The sequence below is a fragment of the Zootoca vivipara genome, chromosome 1 (genome assembly GCF_965207765.1).
Source record: "Zootoca vivipara chromosome 1, rZooViv2.hap1.1, whole genome shotgun sequence".
Classification (NCBI taxonomy): domain Eukaryota; kingdom Metazoa; phylum Chordata; class Lepidosauria; order Squamata; family Lacertidae; genus Zootoca; species Zootoca vivipara.
In genome coordinates this window covers 76,745,367-76,767,064 of record NC_142582.1, presented here as the reverse complement: position 1 = coordinate 76,767,064, position 21,698 = coordinate 76,745,367, and the positions used below count along the sequence as shown (strand labels likewise).

General features: G+C 42.1%; 1 protein-coding gene across 3 annotated transcripts; it reads right to left on the bottom strand.

Annotated features, from left to right (window-relative positions):
• Positions 1 to 1,354: 1,354 nt before the first annotated feature.
• E2F8 (E2F transcription factor 8) lies at positions 1,355 to 20,538 on the bottom strand. 3 transcript variants are annotated; one of them, XM_088668356.1, is made up of 14 exons: positions 20,405 to 20,538; positions 17,805 to 17,909; positions 16,101 to 16,361; positions 15,633 to 15,789; positions 14,237 to 14,542; positions 13,740 to 13,901; positions 11,348 to 11,485; positions 10,764 to 10,976; positions 10,097 to 10,175; positions 9,322 to 9,829; positions 5,878 to 6,096; positions 4,598 to 4,730; positions 3,369 to 3,757; positions 1,355 to 2,073 (listed from the first exon to the last, which is right to left on the bottom strand). In XM_088668356.1, exons 2-14 carry the CDS (start codon positions 17,850 to 17,852, stop codon positions 1,897 to 1,899), a joined length of 2,790 nt encoding a protein of 929 aa, XP_088524482.1. In that variant the 5' UTR covers positions 17,853 to 17,909; positions 20,405 to 20,538; the 3' UTR covers positions 1,355 to 1,896. The 3 variants fall into 3 exon arrangements, with proteins under 3 accessions (XP_088524482.1, XP_034973113.1, XP_034973106.2); XM_035117222.3 differs by having other exon boundaries at positions 20,369 to 20,519; XM_035117215.3 differs by lacking the exon at positions 20,405 to 20,538 and adding an exon at positions 20,074 to 20,176.
• Between the last annotated feature and the right edge of the window lie 1,160 nt (positions 20,539 to 21,698).

The window sequence follows — 21,698 nt, the reverse complement described above, 5'->3', positions numbered from 1 at the left end:
AATTTCTTACCTGCCCTTAAGGTCCCAGGACCTTAGAACTAAGTACAAATCAGAGTAGGCTTGAGATGGCTTTTAGCCTGAGATCATTCTTTCATTCTGAAAGAATGGTGAGGTTTTTCAACAATCAGCTGCAAAATTTTCAAAAATAAAAACTGATAAGCCAATCTTTTATTGAACACCGAGTGTACGGGGTGATAAAGTACAGGAAGATTATGATTTTTCCCAGGCCTTTGTCACCTCGACTCACTATTGATTTTGTTCAGTTATTAATTATTCCTTTCAAAATCTAGCTTGTTTTTTTCTGCTTTAATGTTAGAAATACTGGAAAATGATAATAAATGTGATTCGATACAAAGCCCATTGTAGTACTTCCATTCATATTTTTGTAGTGCTTTATATCAACTCTGATGTAATGACACTAAACAAACTTATTTACAAATAGCAATACAGCTTCTTTTTCTAGATCACTAACTTTCGGATTGGGGTCTAAGATGCTCACACTAATAATAGTATGCATAAAATTATAGTAAACAGGCCTTAGGTCAAAGTGATTTCAAACATGGCATCTTTCTATACTGAAAAATCACAGCTGCTGGGGTGAAGAGATTTCAATCTCTCGCATCTGTGCCATAGATTCCATTTGCTTTTATTAGATGCAATCTATTACTCAATTTATACATTAAGACAACATTCAACAGATGGGGGGAAAGGGCATGAGCTATGTGCTCGAGAAGCTAGTAAAAACCAAGTTGTTCTGGCTACAACCCAAACAGACAAGTCTTTGCAGCCATTTCCAAATGACATCCACATAGCAGGTTGCATGGTTTTGAACCTTGGCAAGGGTTTAGTCAGATTTAGGGGCACAAATCTTAACCTTTTACACACACACAGGCTTTGCTGCATCTACAGCCATGACAGAAAGTAGGGGATGAACAATCAGGCTTCATCACCGTGACAACCCCAGGCTAGGGCAATAATTGGACCCAATGCCATCATACGGAAACTGAGGGCAGTTTGAGATTCAGTGGGTCCTGGCCTGGCTCAGTCCTACCCTCCATTTTGGGGTTTTCTGCTGACCCCTGTAAGCATGGATATAACCATGTTTAGCAGGTGAAAGGATTGGTTGGCAACACTTTTGTCACTATATTGACAGCACCTGGTGGGAGGCCAACTAAGCTGGAGAGCCTGGAGAAATGGACACTTTGGTCCAATCCTCACACACTCCAGTCCATTTTAAGGCACTATGCAGCATTTTATCCTTATCCATACTGATATACATATGGCACGTTCTTATGCACACTCTTTCTGCGCTTGTTCATTTTGTTTCAGTGCCAAGAAATAACCCACAAGTATAAAAGTTAGAAAACTGACACAAAATTTAATTTGAAGAAATTGATTAATCCCTTAAATAAAACTTATAATTTATACAGACGTGATTAAGATTTTAAAACTTTGCAACAGTATTAAAGAACACACAAAATTAAAATGTTATGTAAACTTAAGTAACAAGAGCCCCCTTATAGTTTTTTTTAAAAAAATTACAATATATTACATGTTTGGTACTTGCAATGTGCCGGTACATATTTAGTATGTTTCTATAAAAATAACGAACAAGAGCTTTTATTCCACACAACTATGAAGTCAGACATTTAATGGAATTATTCCAAATTGCTTATTTAAGTGGTATTTTTACAGACAATGGTGTGTGTCCTTACTTTTTTATATAAAAAAGATATAAAGTTGATCAAGTATAACTGTAATTAAAAAGATATTCAAGTATGAAGAAGTCATCATTATGATCAAATATTATTTCCAGAATACACATTCATAATACCAGAAATAAGTGTTTTAATCATATCGGTTTGGGGGAAGAGTTCAACAATATTTTATACCAACTCAAAATTTATTTTCTGTTGAAACAGCATGTTCTCTTTGTGGAATTGCCAATGTTGCTTGAGATATTCTATCCGATTCATGAAAGGATGAACAAAACTCAGGAACTTCAGCTGACTCGCATGATGCTTGGAAGGCATGGCAATTACCCAGAATGCTGGATGTAACAGGAACAGTGGCCTGAATGGAAGAGAAAACTTAAATTTGCAAGTGATGAGACTGAAACAACTAAAATGCTTTGACATCACTGGCCAGAAGGATGCACAAATGACTAAACTGAAGGAATATTTTAGAACCCTGTTTAGAGCTTTCTAATACAGTAACTAAGCAGAAAAAACAGGAACAACAGAAAAGGAAATAAGAAGCAGGTGAAAAGGACACTGTTGGTAAAGGTAAAAGGTAAAGGACCCCTGACAGTTAAGTCCAGTCGCGAACAACTCTGGGGTTGCGGCGCTCATCTCGCTTTACTGGCTGTGGGAGCCGTTTGTCCAGTTTTTCGGGGTCATGTGGCTAGCATGACAAAGCCACTTCTGGTGAAACCAGAGCAGTGCACGGAAACACCCTTTACCTTCCTGCCGGAGTGGTACCTATTTATCTACTTGCACTGTGACGTGCTTTCGAACTGCTAGGTTGGCAGGAGCTGGGACCGAGCAACGGGAGCTCACTCCATTGCAGGGATTTGAACCACCATCCTTCCTATTGGCAAGCCCTAGGCTCAGTGGTTTAGACCACAGCGCCACCTGTTGGTAAGTCTTACTAATTATCCTCTCTCAGCATGCTCTATTAATGCTTTTGGTCCACTGGTAAATATTTGTAAATACGGAGAGGGTTGCCAATATAACAGCCAATTTCACAATGTTGTATTAGGTATCCTTCTGCAATTTTCTAGCCCCTTTCATACAATTGCACTGCTCTTTTAGCAGAGTCTGCATTTTTAACAGTTTTAACCAAGTACAGTGGAACCTCGGTTTATGAACACCTCGGTTTATGAATTTTCGGTTTATGAACGCCGCGGACCCATCTGGAACGGATTAATTCACTTTCCATTACTTTTAATGGGAAAGTTTGCTTCAGTTTATGAACGCTTCAGTTTATGAACAGACTTCCGGAACCAATTACACCCATGTTTCAGTTTATGAACGCTTCAGTTTAAGTACTTCGCGGACCTGTCTGGAACGGATTAATCCACTTTCCATTACTTTCAATGGAAAAGTTCGCTTCAGTTTATGAACGGTTACTCCGCGGACCGTCTAGAAGGGATTACTCCACTTTCCATTACTTTCAATGGGAAAGTTCGCTTCAGTTTATGAACGCTTCAGTTTATGAACAGACCTCCGGAACCAATTGTGTTCATAAACCGAGGTACCACTGTAAATGCCCCATTGCTTATGAGCGACTGTACACTCTGGCAAGTATATGTGTTAATAACCCATCAGTCTTATTTGAAACAGACTATTATTTAAAAGCTCTCTTACCGGCTGTAAAGAAGCTGCTGAAACTGATTTACCATTTAACTCATCACCGTACGGTGGCAAAACATTCTGTACTGCTTTATCCTGTTTGAAGCCTACACTTTTTGAAACCAAACTAGCATGTTCTGCTCCTTGACAAACTGGGCCAGATCCAAGTACTTGATTGGCAGACATTTGTAGATTGGCTGGTATCAGTCCCAAGTGTTGTAGTGTAAAGTTCATAACTGAAGCGCTCGGGGCTTGGATCGAATCAGCCTGGTCTGAAGCCACAGCAGTGCCATTCACCACAGGGACAGTAGCTACAGAAGATGCGGGTAGCTTTAGGTTCACAGGTGCTATATGAAAAGCAGGGAGATTAATGGCAGTAAATTCAGACGTCACTGGAATACCGCCTATGAGGAGGAGAAAGAAAGAAAAAACCGTCACAAATGACAATAATTCTGCGTCAAGGAGCACAGGCCAATGTTTGGCAGGCGTGAACACAAAGTCCAGCCAAACACCAGAAGCTTGGTCACAACAGGCTTCAGATGAATGCAATGAAACCTTGGCATAGAATATTAATGCACAAACTATCACATCATAAGAAACTCTGAAAAGGTCCTGCAACACCAAGAAAATGACTCACCTAGAACATTGGTACATTCAATGACTGAATAAACTGGCCCCCTCAAGACACGAACATGGAACATGTGTAGAATGTAGATGTTTGTTTTAATTAGTTTTTTCCCTTTATTGTTGATTTTATGTTTCGAATGATTTACTGTGTGGTTTCTATGGATTGTTACTGATGATTTTATTGTTTTATTCACTTTGAAGTTTTTTAAACAAAAACAATCCAGCGGCATATCAATTTTATGAAATAAACAAACACAAAGAAACGCTCAAAAGAAATGAGAATTATAGGAGGCAATAAGAGCATTTATTTAATGAATTGTTAAAAGGATAACCAAAACAGATTTTATTTGCAGTTTTGTAAGCCCTCTGCAAATGAGTTCAGAACTGTTAATACATATTTTACTGAACTGATTAAATCCATCTTCTTCAGATCACAGAAAGTGGAACCGTGTGAGACAAGCCACCATTGCAAAAGCTGAATGAGGAGGGCACAGGCCTCAGGCATACAATAGCTGTAGTTAAATTTCCCACCTAAAGTCCTTCATCATTAGCTGACAGGAATCATCAGATATAAACAAGTCTGGAATATTGTAGAGGCATAGTTAATGAATACACACCAGCAATAGGAGAACTATAAGACTTCTGTTCTGCTGCACACATCTCAGCTTTCTCCTTGTTAGAAAAAATGGTCTCATTACCAAGCTTGGTACAGTGAGGAAGAGGTATAAGGTATCCTGAAGGAAACCAAGTCTAAAGAACAAGGGGAAATGTGCAGTTTATATTCACAACAATAATCAACATAGATTCATAGATTTAGCCCAGGTACTGCACTGTTCCTAAACAAGAAAGGGCCAAAATAGATATGATCATGGCAGAACAATGACTGGATCTCTTGATGTCTTATTTAACAATTAAAAAGCCACTGGGACTGAAGGAAAACATTAAGAGAACTTGGCCATGCCATTTCTAAGATGGAAAACCACCCCTCTTCGCAAAGCATGGGTGGTTGGGGGGTTCCTATATTGTAATGTTCTTCAACACTGGATCCCCAAATGATGAGATTTCGCTACAATTCCCATCGTCCTGGACCATTTGCTGGCTAAGATGGGAGTTTTAGCCCAATATTTCGAAACGAAGTTTGACACTGCACTTGTCCAATGTTGCAATGGATAATAATAACTTTGTAGGAGGGAGAAGATCGCAAACAACCACCATCCTGATGCAATTTTGGACCATCTCACACTCAATTCATGCCACACTTCTACGTTTTCCTTCTTCCTCTTTTTCCATGCCACATTAAAAATGAGGACCTCATGTATATGAAGCAAAAGGCATCCATAAATAATGACGAAATTTAAACATATTTGGGGTGGGGTGGAGAAACTTTTAAATGGAGCTACGTGTTTGTGCTTTACAAGCTTGCAGAATGCATGATTCTTTTTCATTCTGATTTAAAATATTTTTTAAAAAATGATAAAATATTTTAAAAGACCATTAATTTTCATCCTGGAGTCTTATAGATAAAGGATAATTTTAATATGGGCAACTTATTGATGTATTATCAGTGTTGCTGGACAGTATGACATGTCCATTATTGCATTCTACAATTCTGCTCACAGATCACGCAAAACATGTGCTTTGTCCAAATAGCGAGGGTCTGTATGAAATGCAATACAGTAAATTCCAGCAGCAGTCCTTAATTAAAATATAAAAGGAAAGAGGGGGAAATGTCCATGGGCTGAAGCTACCTATCAGATACTACATTTGGTCCTGAATGTGATCCAATTTTCTTTCTTTTTTTTGTAAAGATAGAACATAAAATGCCGACTTTAAGACATTCAGTGCTCCTTTCAGAAGAGCAAAGATATAGGACAAATGTGCTTAAGGGGAAGTATACCTTGTGTGTAGGGATTGCAAATGTTGCGGGCATCTCTTGCATTGTGGTGACGCTGTCAGGTTCCAAAAATTCCCCTTGCCTCTGCTGCCTAGGTGGACCCTCCAAGTGTTGATCTGCTTTTTCAGATTTACTTTGTTTCACAGCTGATGAAGTTAAGGTTTCCTGGTCAAGACACGAAGCTATGGGACATTGGGATTTTTTGCTCTCAACAGATACTCCCTGGGGTGGGGGAAATGCAAAAAAAAAACACCAAAGGCTAATTTAGAGGGGATACACACATATGGATATTGTTTATTTATTTCAACAATTTATATACTGCTTAATTACAATAGTCTCTAAGCGGTTTACAAGAGACTCAGGACAGAAACAACAAACCAGTTAAAAGTATAATATCAGAATTCAATTAAAATGCCTTTTGGAATAAACAAAATTTTCAGTAGGTGATGGAAGTTCAACCAAAGGGCAGGCACTGTTTGACCTCAACTGGAAGGGAGTCTCATACAATTGGGCCCACAAAGCTGAATGTGCGACTCCTGGTGGATCCAAGCCATGGGAGACCGCTAACAACTTCAGACCTCAGTGATTAGGCAGGGATATAATGAATCAGGTGGTCCTTGAGAGCCAAGTTGTTAAGGGCTTTGCAAGTTAAAACAAGAATCTGGAGCCTGGCCTCGGAGCATGGAGTTATGTGCTGGTGATAGTCTCTCCCCAATGGCACTACAGTTGGAGTGTTCTGTAATGGGTGAAGCCTCCAGACTAGGCCCAAGTGCAGCCCTACATAAAACACATTGCAATAACTGAGTCTTGAGGCTACTAAGGCATTATTCACTATGGCAAGACTATTCCTGTCCAATAATCATTGCCATTGGCATATTGGCTGTACATGGTAATAGGTACCCCTCCCTAATGAGCCTACCTAAGCTTCCAGTGACAAAGTTGGATCGGGGAGCAGCCCCAAATCTATTCTTTCAGAGTGAATGAAACCCCACCCAGAATAGGCAGGCACACACGCACACGCACACACAGAAAGCATATCTCAGAATGAGTAATATTAAAGGTGCCTTCTCCCTTCTTGTTCTCCTTCTTCTCCTGCATTCTGTATGTCAACTCCATCCTCCAACACAATTCTTATTTTTCCCTTCTCCTAAGTTGAGGCTGGACTTTCCCCACCCTCTATTGCACTCCTCAAAGCACAACGGAGAGATATCCAGTTCCCAGAATTCTGTATCTATATAAAACCACATTCTTTGAAACAAGCAACTGGCTGTCATCACTCAGAAAAACAGGAATACAGTACAGAGTAAAAAATAAATATATGGGGAAACACGGTGCCTTGAAAACATAGCTATAAAAAGCAACTGATTGGGGCTACTGAAATCCCCAGATCTCTACACACACAAGACACTAGTCAGATTCAAGACATTCTTCACCTTGGCAAAGCTGGTGAAATGTGCCTCTCCAAAAGGTGTCATCCTTATGTAATCCTTCCCAACAGAGGTCTATTTCATCTTTCTTTAGTCATGTTGTCACTTATTTGTTACTAAGGAGTCTTCTACCCCCTCACATTACTTGCCAATCCTGACCACAGCAATCCCCTGTTCTAGACCTCATTAACACCCCACCCACAAAATTAGTATAAAAATCCTGGCTACTGCCACCAAGTACCAATAATACAGAAGAATCCCAAGCTTAAAGTCAGTAAAAGTAACAAGGCAGAGGGAAAGTAAAAATAAGTTATGAAATTTAATCAATAGCAGAAAAGGCAGGACTAGCTTGGTCCAAGAGACTCAAGAAGGAGTGGGAAAAGGAATAGGGAATAGCTGATGAACCTGATTGAAGTGCAAAAGGAAAAGAGATAAGTACAAGCATACTCTAGTACAGTACTTTGCTTTATCATCAAAGTGCACACAGTAAATACATTTGATAGTTTCCAGAACATTTGATCAGGGCTAGGAAAATAGGAAATAAATCTAATGCAGCAGCTGGTTCTGTGTGCAGATGCCTCAATTTTACAAAGGATTTCTTCCACTCCTTAATGCCTTCTGCATTCATTTCAACTGAGGAATGTGATCTACTTATGTATTGCTTTGTGCTCACTGATGTTCCATCTCAATGATTGAAGACTTCTGGACACACACCTTTGGATCAACTTCTTATTAAAAAAGAGCAGCTCAATATATGGGTCACAAGAGCTCTGCCCTAAGGAGGGCAGTTTTTGCAACAACTGATAATCTGCAATTACTGATTTGCCAGGCAGAAAATAACAGGCTTGCTCAAAAACGTAGTGCACTCTGTAATATGTGTCCCACCGTTCTGCAGCATCTAGGGCACAATTTCCCAAAGCATACTTTAGCCCATTATCTGTAAAGGGTGAAAGAAGTATGAATTACGTCTCCACGCGCCCTCCCCCGGCAGGAGATGGTGTTACATCATGTTAGTGTGTGTGGCAGCAGTTTTGAATATACCTGCCAGATGGAAGAAGGCAGGCCCAGAGCCAGTGCTCTTCTTCTAGAAAAAGAGGTGCACACCACAAACTTCTCCCTTGTTCTTTTAGAATGGCAATGGCACCTACCTGAGAGGTACCGGAACTGAGTTCTGGTGAGTTCCTGCTGAAAAGAAGCCCTGCCCAGAGCTGTAACTCATCCAAAAACACAAGACAGCTTCTTCTGAGGCTGGGTAACTGCTGTCCTTCTATATGGGGAGTAACTGGATGCTCCAATGCCACAAAAGCAAAGCTACCTGGAAGTTAAGAGGGAGCCCAAGCAGATAGCCTCCTCCATAAGGTTAGGGTTGCCATATTTCAAAAAGTGAAAATCTGGACACAAAAGTTGTTGGGCCAAAATTGTTGAATTTTTCCTTAGCTTTGCCAAAGATTGTTAAGCTTTTCTGGCAAAAGTTCAAAAAATATGAGTTTTTGAGCTATTTTTAAGGGAAATCGCCAAAAACAACACTGCCATACACAGGGTTGCCATATATCCAGACACTGCTTCCGACTGCAGTATTCCAGGTATGTCCGGATGTATGGCAACCCTACATTAGGTGGGCTTGCAATAGGGATGAATGGGGAGGAAGAAATGAATTTGGCGCCTTGGGTGTTGGCAGGAACTTTTTCAGCTGTTGTTGTTTTTAAAAAATAAAACTTACTGTATTTCTTAAGCTGTTTTCTTTCTCTGCTCCTAAGGCTGTGTAGAAAGAGAGTGGAGGTCAGGCAGTCAGAAGGGGAGCTGTACCGATAATGTTGCTACCTGCGGCACAGCTGAGATTTGAAAAAGCTGCTGCTGCCACTGCTAAAAACAGGTCCTGTGCATGAACCTGACTCACAGGAGCCCTTAACTATTGAACTGATTTTCCACAGCAACCAATTAGAGAGCCCTATCCCATGCATTTCATGCCTTAGCCGCCCATTTAGTATCTGGGAAAAGTGTGCACTTTAATACAGCTTACCAGCAGCACATCATGCAGCGCCACTTCTTCACTCGCACATTTTTTCACTGGACTACCCTCCATTCTACGTCTCTTAAAAGGTCTCTCGGGCACCATGCCATCCTTTGTACCTTCCTGCTCCTTCGCCAGCCAGAGGTCCTGGCCTTTAGCACAGGAAGCACTTCCTTCTCCATTGCTGCCATTGTCTTCAATAAATACTTTACCGGGGGCTACTTGGGAGCTGGGGGACTTACTTCCAACCACATTAGCACAGTGGACAGGCCGCACCGTGAAACCTGGATTGTATGCCGTCACTAGTTGTGCTTGGGAAGGGTGCAGATATAATGCATAGGGCACATTGGGATGGAGAGGTAGCATTGCTGGAGGTACTGAGTTCTGGATCAGAGGTAGGATCTCAGCCTGAGAAGGTAACAAGAATGGTTTAGGCTTCAAACGAGTTTTGGGTGGCAGACCTAGAGGGGATGGCAAAGTAGAATGTTCCAATTTCATTTTTCTCTTCTTGAATTCCCTAAGAAAAGAAATCCACAGCATTAAAATCCTTGCATCCAAAATGGCTCCGCCAAAGAAATACAGTAGAATTGGCTCTTCTTATTTAGAAAAGAAAGCACTGCCAAACATTAAGTCATGCTCTTCTTACACCAAATATGTTAATTTTAGTCCTGTTGTTGAGGAGTAGTGTTAGTAAGTGTGATATGCTGCTGGAGGATTCACCTAGCTGGGATTTTTTGCTTTCAATAGGCAGGCTTTGTATGCATCTCTTCTTTTACGAACATACCTTGACTGTTCATCCAGCTGCTGTTTGCATATTGTTGCAAGTTGAGCCATCTTGCTTGGAAAGCTTGGTGGAATTTGACCTTTGGGAGAAGAGATAAATAAAGAGATTTCACTAAAACCGTACTGTTTGCATAGCTTGAGGATGAGCAATTCATGGCCTTCCAGAGTCCATCACTGGAAGGGCAACACCTTATGGTACTGCTCATAAGGTGTTGCATACAGTTTGTCTTGTAGCCTGGATTTGGCCACCCACACAGCCATTGCCACAGTGGGACAAGTCCATAGGATTACATGGAGCTGTCATATTAAGAGCATTTTGATCCGACACAGCATCTCCAAGGGTTCAAGGTTTTTCAGCGCCTTTTTACTCAAAGTCATCAGCTGGAAATGCCATTTATGGAGCCTACTACACTTCAAAGCTTCAAATGAAACCTGTGACTGCACCTAACACAATTACCCATTAGCCTTTCCAACCTGAGTATAGGACATACCTTTGTATAAGTCTAGCCAAACTAAGGAAGGCTGCTCAGGAGCAGACAGCTCAAGAGATTGCAAGAAAAACTGGGGTTTGTTTGTTTTTCTGCGCTAAGGCATTAAGCAGAACCACTCAACATTTCAATAGCATCTCCGCGATGACACTGAATAGAGTTTATATTTCAACTACGTACTTGCATTTTTCTTGACAGGACTGCTTGGAGCAGATCTAATTTTCCTCTGATTGCTTTGCACATCCTTTGCCAATTTCATTAAAGATGGGTGCCGTATGAAGCCTTGCTTGCTTCTCGTAGGGAAGAGGTTCTTGGAACAATGCTCTTTGGAAGACTTCCCTTCCGCAGGATGAGATGAAGCAATCGCAGTGGGTGCAGATTCAGGCTGTGCAGCTATAAATCAACCGCACACTAAATTGTTATTAAGCCTTTGTTTTGGCAGAACTATTTGGGAAATGATTATATCTACATGTTAGTGAAAAATGCCTTTCACAAAAAGCCTTCTTTGGTTGGTAGCAGCAAGGAGCAGTGGATAAGAAAGCCTCACCATTACAATGACAGGCAGCGACCATTTTAGGCGAGTCCAACTGACATGTAACCACTGACCTGCAGGTCCTTTGGGACCCCAGAAGAGGGAGGAATAGTGCCATAACAGGGCACACTTATGCACATTCCCCCAATGCATGCTTTGACCTGGAACGAAACCCCTGCGGAAACACGGACTTGCCTGCAATTCTAGAGTACAGAAGTAATAGTCCACCTACCCAGAATCTCTGAAAAAACATCTGGTCCTGTCCATTTAAATGCTGGTTTGCGACCCTTCTCTTCTGTAACGTGAACCTTCCTGATGAGCTCAAGGCTACTGAGAACATTAGCAATATCATACAGCCTTCGAATTTTAGCTGAAATAAGTTTAAGACAAATGAAAATGCAGTACTACTACATCACCATTAAGCAGAGGTTCAGTACTATGAAAACATCAGCTTTCTTCTCCTATTCATCCAAATTGTGCTTTAAACATACAAAACAAAAGCAATGGGGTCATTTATGTTCCAAGGATCCACAAGACAGGAGTACACACAAGACAGGAGTACACAAATAGTTAAATTTTGGTCCCTTGGTCAAGTCATATGCTCAATATTTTTAAATGAGCTTCTGTGTGGATGACAGAAGGGTGGGGTTTAGGAAACTGTGGAAAATTTAATTTGGTAGGAGCCCAAAGAACTGTGTCCCCACTGAAGAACATTCTCAACAGACACCTTGCTTTGTTAGATGGAAGCTGGATGAGAAAAGAGTAACCTTTCCCACATTCACAAGCTTTAACTTAGCTGCAGCTTGAACACAGGACTGTAGCTACAGTTAATCCGCTGCATGCCATTGGCTTGTTTCAAACAAGAGATGAGGAACCCGTGGCCCTCCAATGTTGGACAACTCTTTATCCCTGCCAATGTTACACATTCCTGTCTCAAACTAACCATAGTTGATATGTCACCACTCGATCAGTTTGTATAATACAACAAACTGCAGTGAACTGAGTGGAAGTGAAGACTCCCAAATTCTTCCTGGCTGTGCAGGAGGATAGAAGCAGGTAGAGGAGGCTGGGCTCCTTCATGACTTGCTTAGCCAGTTAAGCAATGACATCTGAAACAGCCACTGGGAAGGCCTGTGCATGAATTATGAGGAAGCCAACCTCATCAACGTCTGGTTCAGGAGTCACTATCTAGGTCCAATCAGCCAGTTTACTTAACCGAAAAAAGGTGTGTGCTTGTGTATTCAATCCTGCTTTTGTGTGCCTGGCTTGTTAGATACCCTGGTTCTTGAACCACAGCCTCCCAGTATGGACATCATAGGAAACTATGATTTAAGAAATCATGATATCTTCAAAGATGAGCAAAGGGGAGGAGTGAGGATTGAAAATGGGGGAACATTATTTGAGTTTATTCTAATAAACCAGTTGCATGGGCCAACACTGGGCCAAACCTGGCCATTAAGAGCTAACGTCTAAACCCACCTGGGAACATTTGTACCAAGGGCATACTAAGTTGCAAAACACCTACATTCTTAGTATGCTATCTTAATTTTTTTCATATTTTTAGTCTTGTATTGATGGGCTACAGGGAAACCTTTGACGCCTCCCTTTCCATGGAGGCGCAGGTTGCATCCACAGCAAAGGTGGCATTTTTCCATCTCCGCCGCATCAAGCAGTTGGTCCCTTACCTCTCTCGCCCCGATCTGGCCACAGTGATCCATGCGACGATCACCTCCAGGCTTGACTATTGTAACTCGCTCTACGCAGGGTTGCCCTTAAAGCTGACCCAGAAACTCCAGCGGGTGCAGAATGCCGCGGCGAGGCTCCTTACAGGGTCCCGGCCGCGGGATCACATTCATCCAGTGCTTTACCAGCTGCACTGGCTCCCGGTGGAGTACAGGATCAGGTTTAAGGTGCTGGTTTTGACCTTTAAAGCCCTATGCGACTTGGGACCCTCGTACCTACGGGACCGCCTCTCCTGGTATGCCCCGCGGAGGACCTTAAGGTCCACAAACAATAATATTCTGGAGATCCCGAGTCATAAGATGGCTAGATTGGCCTCTACTAGAGCCAGGGCCTTTTCAGTACTGGCCCCAACCTGGTGGAACGCTTTTTCCCAGGAGACCAGGGCCCTGCGGGATTTGTCATCTTTCCGCAGGGCCTGCAAGACAGAGCTGTTCCGCCTGGCCTTTGGGTTAGACTCAGCCTGACCCCTGTGTTTTTCTCCCTCATGGCTTGGATTTATGGCCTACTTGAAATGAGGCTGCACTTTAAATTTTAATACTGTATTTTAATCTGTATTTTAACTAATTGTTTTTATGTTTTATTGTGGTTCTGTTGGTGTCAGCCACTTATGGCCTACTTGAAATGAGGCTGCACTTTAAATTTTAATACTGTATTTTAATCTGTATTTTAATTAATTGTTTTTATGTTTTATTGTGGTTCTGTTGGTGTCAGCCGCCCTGAGCCCGGTTTTTGACTGGGGAGGGCGGGGTATAAATAAAAATTTATTATTATTATTATTATTATTATTATTATTATTATTATTATTAAAAGTGTTTAAATAAAAATTAAGACACTTAGGCCAAGCACAGTATAGAGAAGATATGCAAATTTCTGCCACTTACTTTTAAACTTGCTTTTATCCAAATATTCAACATGGTCTTCGCCAATCAAAATTTTAGCAGCAACTTCAAGATTCACAACTTGCGGGGTTGAAACAAGAAACAGCATCACAAATTTCTGACTCATCACCCGTAAAGACTTGTCTTTACGACTGTTTACTGAAGCTGTACGGAGAGATAACCATGGCAGAATGTAATCCAAGTCATGAGAACTTTGAAATCATTGTTCCTAACTCACCTAGGCTTCAGGCACACCCCCTCCCCCCAATAAATGTTTCCATGCAGATTCCATTTATTTATTTAAAGGATTTATATACTGTCTTTCTAAAGAATGATTTGCTGCCCAGTCATAAGGAGAGTTACAAGCCAAACATAAGGAGAGTTAAAAACAAATTAACCCAACTAATTAATTAAACATTGCCCCAGATGCAAGCATTTGCAACCAATCAAATTCAAATCAGAAGATACTGGCATGCCAAAACTACAAAGCAAAGATGTACCTCCTCGAAACTCCATCCCAGGAAGTTCCACAAAGCAGATGTCTGTGTGGTCATTTGGCCTAACATGCTTTGCTACCAACTGAATCTTCTGGTCATCCTCTTCAGGCTCTTCTTCATATTGTCTTCTTTTAATCAGCTCAACTTGCTGACTATAGTTGTTCTCCTCAGCCACTTTTTTCAAAATCTGTAGTGTTTTCTTAAGATTATGACGCCCATACCAAGAATACCTGTTTTTGGCAAGTCGGCTCACCATGTGAAGACTTTCTAGTACGTTCATTATGTCGTAGATACGCCTGCGTTCAACATCTGTAGGAAGGGCAATTTTTTAAAAGTTATTTTCCACCTGCTTTTTAATCCTGTCACATTCTGGAAGATGGGTAGACCCTTGTGATGATATCTTGATTCCACGTGAAAACTGGAAGACTGGAAAACGAAAGACTATGCTCTTTCCACATAGTCTGACTGGCTATAACATGCCCGTTCCAAATTCCTGGTTGCTGTAAGGAGCTGATTAGTCACCTGTATTATGATGACCTTTAGCTGGCAGCCCAGCTGCATCCATATCTGGACAGGGATAGACTATAATTTCTGTTGTCTATGCCCTTGTATCCTCTAAATTAGATTACTGCAATATATGGGGCTGCCTCTGAAGACTGTTTGGAAACTTCAGTCAGTGCAGAATTCAATGGCCAGGTTGCTCACTGGGGCAAGATGGTTTGAGCGTGTAACACCAGCCCTGGACTGACTGCCAATTACTTTCCAGGCCCAATTCAAAGTGTTGGTTTTGACCTATAAAGCCTTGAATGGCTCAGGACCGCAATACCTCAAGGACCGCCTTTCTCCATATGAACCAGTCCAGACCCTGCACTCATCATCTGAGGCCGTTCTCCATATGCCCCCTCCATGAGAGGTCCAGAGGGAAGCAACACAAGAATGGGCCTTTTCTGCAGTGGCTCCTCAGTTGTGGAATGCTTTCCCCAGGGAGGCTCGCCTGGCACCTTCGTTACATATCTTTAGGCGCTAGGCAAAAACATTTTCCTTCTCCCAGGCCTTGGGCTGCTTAAACAATCTGTGGCTTTTAAAATGTGATAGGGTATTTTTGGGGGGTGGGGTGGGGTATCATGTTATATGTTTTGTCAAAATACAGTACAAAATCCACCCTTTGATATTTGGATGAAGGACAGTATATAAATTTAGTAAATAAATAAAAATGGTAGTTATTAATGTAATAACCTATTAGTATCAGCTACAGTGAGGGTTTAAGGATACTGAACCACATTATAAAGTTGTTTATAAGAATTACCAAGACTCTAATCAATCGCTTATAATTTTGAACAGTGTGAAATGAGTTTTGCTTTTTCCAGTAATAAATACCAGATCTTAGCCCCAAACTTACTAAGCTCTTCTGCTACTTCATCAAGGCAAATTTCATTGTTCTTAGAGATGTCGGGATAACTAGGATAGCGAGCTAAAAATTTGTGACACAGCAATCCTAGACTTTTCTCTTTACGGCTGGGTTGAGATTTTTCATATTCGTCTCCTGACAAATGGTCCTGCGGAAAGAAAACAATGCAGAAACACGGAAAATATTAAGATTCGACAGATTTAGTAACAGCATTTCTGGCCAATGTGCAATGCCAAGTGCCTTCTTGGTGACAGCTGGTGAGCCTCAGAATAATAGTTACCCTGAAGCGCCTGCTATGCACACACTATAATCTCTAAAAATAACTAACACTCCAGATTTGAGGTCTAGCACAAAATACTGAAACAAACCAAAGCTGAGCTACTTTTCAAGTGCATACTTAAGCTTTGAGTACAGTGCTCACTAATATTTATAGAGATAAGGAGAAGAAAAATGTTTTACCTCAGGGATTTCACTTCTGCTGTCTGACAATCTTTTTTCCTGCTCTCGATTTCTAATCTCAGGACTAGCTGCACTGATTAGCATTTTCAGGTTAGCTGTCGGTGTCCATGGGTCTCCAGGAGAGATTTCATTAGGTTTGGGTGGCGTTGTCAGATGGCCAGAAGCAGGAGGCGGCTTCTCTGCCAAAAGCCAATTGGAGGTCGCTCCCTGTTTCAGAGGAGTTTTCAATGTGCTTTCATGTGGTTCAAAAGACCAATTTTCCTGAGCCAAGAAGAAATGAAACTGTGTGACTCGAGATTAGCAATGCCAGGCATAAAAGCAATGCTGTTTTTAATCAATAAACCAACCAATGTCATGTTGAAATCAATCAAGTGCCTGTTGTCAAAACAGTAGTCTGCCATGTTTTCAGACCTGGGACCCACCTTTAGCCCAAACATGTAAAGGACACATTCCTTTACATTTTGCCATGTATTTTTATGGTGGTAGTTGTGACCCATCTTAGATCAGGCTGCAGTATACCACCAGTTGAAAACCAATGTGTCAGAACTTTCACCTGTTTAGTTCCTAGGGGATTTTATCAGACTTCCTAAGTATTTCAGTCAGTCTTGATCGTTTTGCTTTAGGGTAGAAATACATGCTGCAGTAAAATAAGGCTCACCCCGCATAATGTGTACAATTTACTTGTGTTTTGATATACAACATCATGCATTTCTACATGACTGAATGTTGGGGACAAAAAAATGGATGGCATCAAAACACAAGTAAGTTTTGTTTGTTGCTAACAAAGCGAAAAGTGTAAACAAGTTCCTGAAAAAGGGAGGAAAAATAGCCACCATGCCTGTGGATAAAATCAAGTGCCTATCTAAACCAGCATTCTCTTCTCACAGTGGCTTTTTCCAGGAGACTCATTTAACCAGTGAACATGAAAATTATATGAAGAAAACCTAAGTTAGGAATAACATTTTTTGGTCAGCTAATTTCAAAGTCAAAGGAGTGGCCATTTTTAATGCTGATAAAATACAGTGAGTTAAATTGATGGGGTTTTGTTTCTACCCATTGCTGGGTCTGGAACTTCCTTCGACAATAGCTTCACAAGTGACTTGTCTCCGTACAGATGCAGAGAACAAAATGATTGAATGTTAGTGAAGGTAACTATTCTTCAGGTCCAGTTCTTTATCAAGACTGAAGTAAAACCAGATTGTTAAACCAAACAACAAACAGAAGATGTCAAGCATAGCAATGGTTGTTCATATGTAATTTGCAATTTGTTTATTTTAGAGCTGTGTCAACCACGGCCCAATGAGCAGCATTGAGATGCCAGTACAGTGGAACCTCGGTTTACAAACACCTCGGTTTACAAATTTTCGGTTTACGAACGCCGTGGACCCATCTGGAGCGGATTAATTCACTTTCCATTACTTTCAATGGGAAAGTTCACTTCAGTTTATGAACGCTTCAGTTTATGAACAGACTTCCGGAACCAATTATACCCATGCTTCAGGTTAAGTACGCTTCAGGTTGAGTACTCCGCGGACCCGTCTGGAACGGATTAATCCACTTTCCATTACTTTCAATGGGAAAGTTCACTTCACGCTTCAGTTTATGAACAGACTTCCGGAACCAATCGTGTTCATAACCCGAGGTACCACTGTACTTGGTATGCGGTAGATAAAGTGGGAGTCTGAACAGTCTCAGATAGGTTACCTTGTCTTCAGCATTCATTTTGCCACTGCAAGCTTTTCTCTTATTCATATTAGTTTGAATTAAATACAATAAGGGCTTTGTTGGTTGGGCAACCTTTACAGCATTCTTTGAGAAGAAGAAAAAAGGAAAATTAGTTTATGTATATGCACTTAACAAAACAAAAAACAGAATAGATGGAAGTCTGTGATGGTACAGTGACCAGTGTTGGACTTAGGATTTAGAAAACAGAGTTCAAGTCCACACTGAGTCAGTTAGCTTTCTAGGTGACCTCAGGACACTCTCTAAGCCTAGCCTACCTCACAGGGTTGTTGTGGCAAAAAAATGGGGAGGGGGTGAGCCACGTATGTCACCTTAATCTCCGTGGAGGAAAGGTGGGATGATGACGACATCATTTTACAAGAGATGCTGAAACAAATTTGATGTGGGAATACTGGTGCAAGACTTCTAGAATGAGGACTTTGGCCATTCATTCAGATGACAAATTGTGCCACACAGCAGTAAGCACCTGTATTCAGAAGGCCAACTGAGTTTAGGTGGACTTACTCCATAGGCAGCATGCTTAGGATTGCAGGGTTATGAAAAGATTTCCCAACTCCATTGCTAAGAATGTGTCTACATGAGTCTTATTCTTGCATATTGCTAAATTTCTCCTCCTATGATCACATGTCTTTACATGAAAGGGACTGATGCAATTTGCTGAAGGATGTGTCTAGATTAGCACTAGTTTTGTTTAATCCTGTTTCAGGTTTCTTGCTTCAGTCAAGTTTGTGATTCTGAAGTTGCCAAACCAGCATTATAACATAAAAACAATAAAGAAAAATAATAAAGGCTGATGATCAGAAAATGCTGCATGAGACTTCTGTCCAAACTGGTTGTAGGAAGGTCTGTACAGTGGTACCTTGGGTTGCGTTCTCAATCCGTTTCTGGGTGCCGTTCGCACCCCGAAAATTACACAGCCCAAGCGGCACTTTAGCGCATGCACGAAGTGCTGATAGAGTGCTTCTGCGCATGCATGAAGCATGCTTCTGTGCATGCGCGTGGGGAGGAACCGTGTTCTTAAGCCGAAAGTATGCAACCCACAGCGTACTCAACCTGAGGTATGACTGTACCAACTTTCACCAATCTGGTGCACCCTAGATGTTTTGGACTACAGTGGTTAAGAATTTAATTCGTTCCGGAGGCCCATTCTTAACCTGAAACTGTTCTTAATCTGAAGCACCACTTTAGCTAATGGGGCCTCATTCTGCCGCCGCGCTGCCAGAGCACAATTTCTGTTCTCATCCTGAAGCAAATTTCTTAACCTGAGGTACTATTTCTGAGTTAGAGGAGTTTGTAACCTGAAGTGTTTGTAACCCGAGGTACCACTGTACAACTTCCACCAGCCCCTGCTGGCATTCAGGCAGCAACAGATAGACGTTGTAGCCCAAAATATCTGGATTGCACCAGACTGGCAAACACTGGTCAATATCTGTTTAACAAGTTGCAACTGGAGGTTCCCACCATTTACTGGCAGAATGGATAACCACAGATTACACAACATGGTGGGCAGCACATTACCAGCTTCTTGCAGCCACAGCAGATTGACTCCAAGGCTGCCAGTCTGCACATATCTTTAGAGTTTTGATGACTGCAGTGTATGTCATCCAGAAAACAACCTTCCCAGTAATCCCGTCCAAAGGTGAGCATTCATTCTCTGGAAAACATATCAAGGACTGCCCCTTGCTTATCAAGCTGAGTGGGTTTCTTTTCCCTGTCCCAACAGTTCCCAGACATTTTTTAAAGTACTGTGGAGCAAAGGTACATGTTCTGTGGGGCACCTGTGTTGTGAAATACATAATTATATATGATTTTTTTAAACTTGCAGGCCTGTGATATTATGAAATAAAGCACCAGTACTTTGTACAGCAGCTATCATGGTTGTTGGAGGAACCGAATCTGGCCAGTGTGCCCTGTGCTACCTCCAAGGTCCAATTCATTGCTATTTGTTACAAATCACAGAAGCAGAAGCCAGTTGTAGCAAAAACGAAGCAAAGAGCCCCAAGATACCATAAAAATGTACAAAGCTTATCACAACACACACTTTCATAGGATAGAGGCTCCTTAATCAGATACAACCAAAGAATGGTGCATCTGTCAAAGTACACGTCAATCAGATTTGAGCTTAATATCGTTAAGGTTATTAATTTCAGCAAACACGATTTAACCATTAAGCAGCACTTTTAAAAATAAATAAATAAAACGCCCCCAAACGCCCACTATTTAAAATCACCTTTTTGCGGGCTAGTTTCTCAAGCACGCCCCCAAGGTCTCCTTTGCCTTCTGCTACAGCTCCTTCTTTACCAGTCATTCACCCCCTCCTCCTCCACGTCAACTTTCCCCTCCTTCCAGCCCCGGGATTCCACCCGCGCTCTTTCGTTCGGGATAAGCTCCTCCCACCCGTCGGGCGCATGGCGCCTCTGATTGGCTTTTGATGGGAGCGGGGCGGAGACTTCCCCTGATCCAGTTTAAATCGTTTGGCGCCAACACCCCGCGACCAGAATAACCCCCGCCCCGCCCTCACCTACCTTTTTTTTGTGTGTGTGTGTGTTTCCCCCCCTCACCTTCCGTCTCCGCTTAGAGGGAATCTCGGGCGCGACGCGGCGGTCGCCGTTCAGACGAAACGCGTGCCATCCCCTCCCTCGCTAGGCTGAAAGCTGCTTGTCCGCCCGTGTCAACGATTTGAATTTGGCCCGCGGAGGGCGGAAAAGGTGGGCGTGGAAAGGAGCGCGGAGGAGCCGAGCCCCCTCAGCCAATTGGAGCGCGGAGACTCTTGCGCCCCAGCCAATCGGCGATGTTCCTCGGTTAGGGAAAGCGGGTGGGGTAGGCGGGGGGGTGGGCTGAAGTTGGGCGCTCAATCGGAGAAGTTTGGCGCGAGCGCCGGGCGCCAGAAGTGGGGGAGCCGGAGGCTGCGCCAAGCGCGGCTTCTCAGGTTTAGCGCTCAGGGTTCCCTGGGGACCCCTAAATTTAGGAAGGTGGGGGTTCAGTCCTGGGGCCTGTGAATGAATGTCATTGTCTCTGAGCATGTGCAGAGTACCACATTTCCCCTCATCTTTAGGATGAAGGAGCTGGTCTTTCCGCAGCACGGCTCTCGGCATCTCCTTTTCTCAGGGATCAGGGTTGGTAGGGTTTGCCTTTGGCACGTCCTCTGGGGTGGGAACGCCTCAGTTGCATTTCAGGCAGATGCTCAGCGGGTAAAGCTTTTCCTTTTGTCCTCTGTATTTCCAAACCGGGTAAGCTGCATTTGTTTAATATAAAGTTGGTGTAATTATTCATGCAGCTTTGGAAGGTACAGGAACTTTGCAAGTGGAGAGAAACAAGAGATGGCAACTACTGCAGAGAGATCTCTGAACAAAGTATGCAAACTAATCAGCCTTGTGCCTTTTCAGGCCTCTGTTTACATGGTAGTTGAACAGAATGTCTGGATCAGACAAGGGACACTTACACTTTGTTTTGAATCCCTAACCTTGGGCTAATCATCATGTTCTATAAACCTATCTCAGCTTTGTTAGGGGGAGAAAATGAGTTAACCATCTTGTACTCTGCCCTCCTCTCTGGAGGATGACATACAGAGGTGGAGAGGAACAGGGTGTATAGGAGGTGGGTGGCTGGCTGCCTGCCGATCAACTCAAACTTTTTCTGGTCCCCCATCTTACATGGTGGAGTCACTTTGATTTAAAACAAAAACACTACATATTGTCTGGGCAATCTTGTAATAAATGCACTGTGTTTATTGGGAAAAAATCACAACATCAGCAAAACTTTGTGCAGATACTGTAGTAGAAAGAAAACTCATAACATGAAACCACATAAATATTACGGTAATTAATACAAAGTGATAAATTTGTATTGTGATGA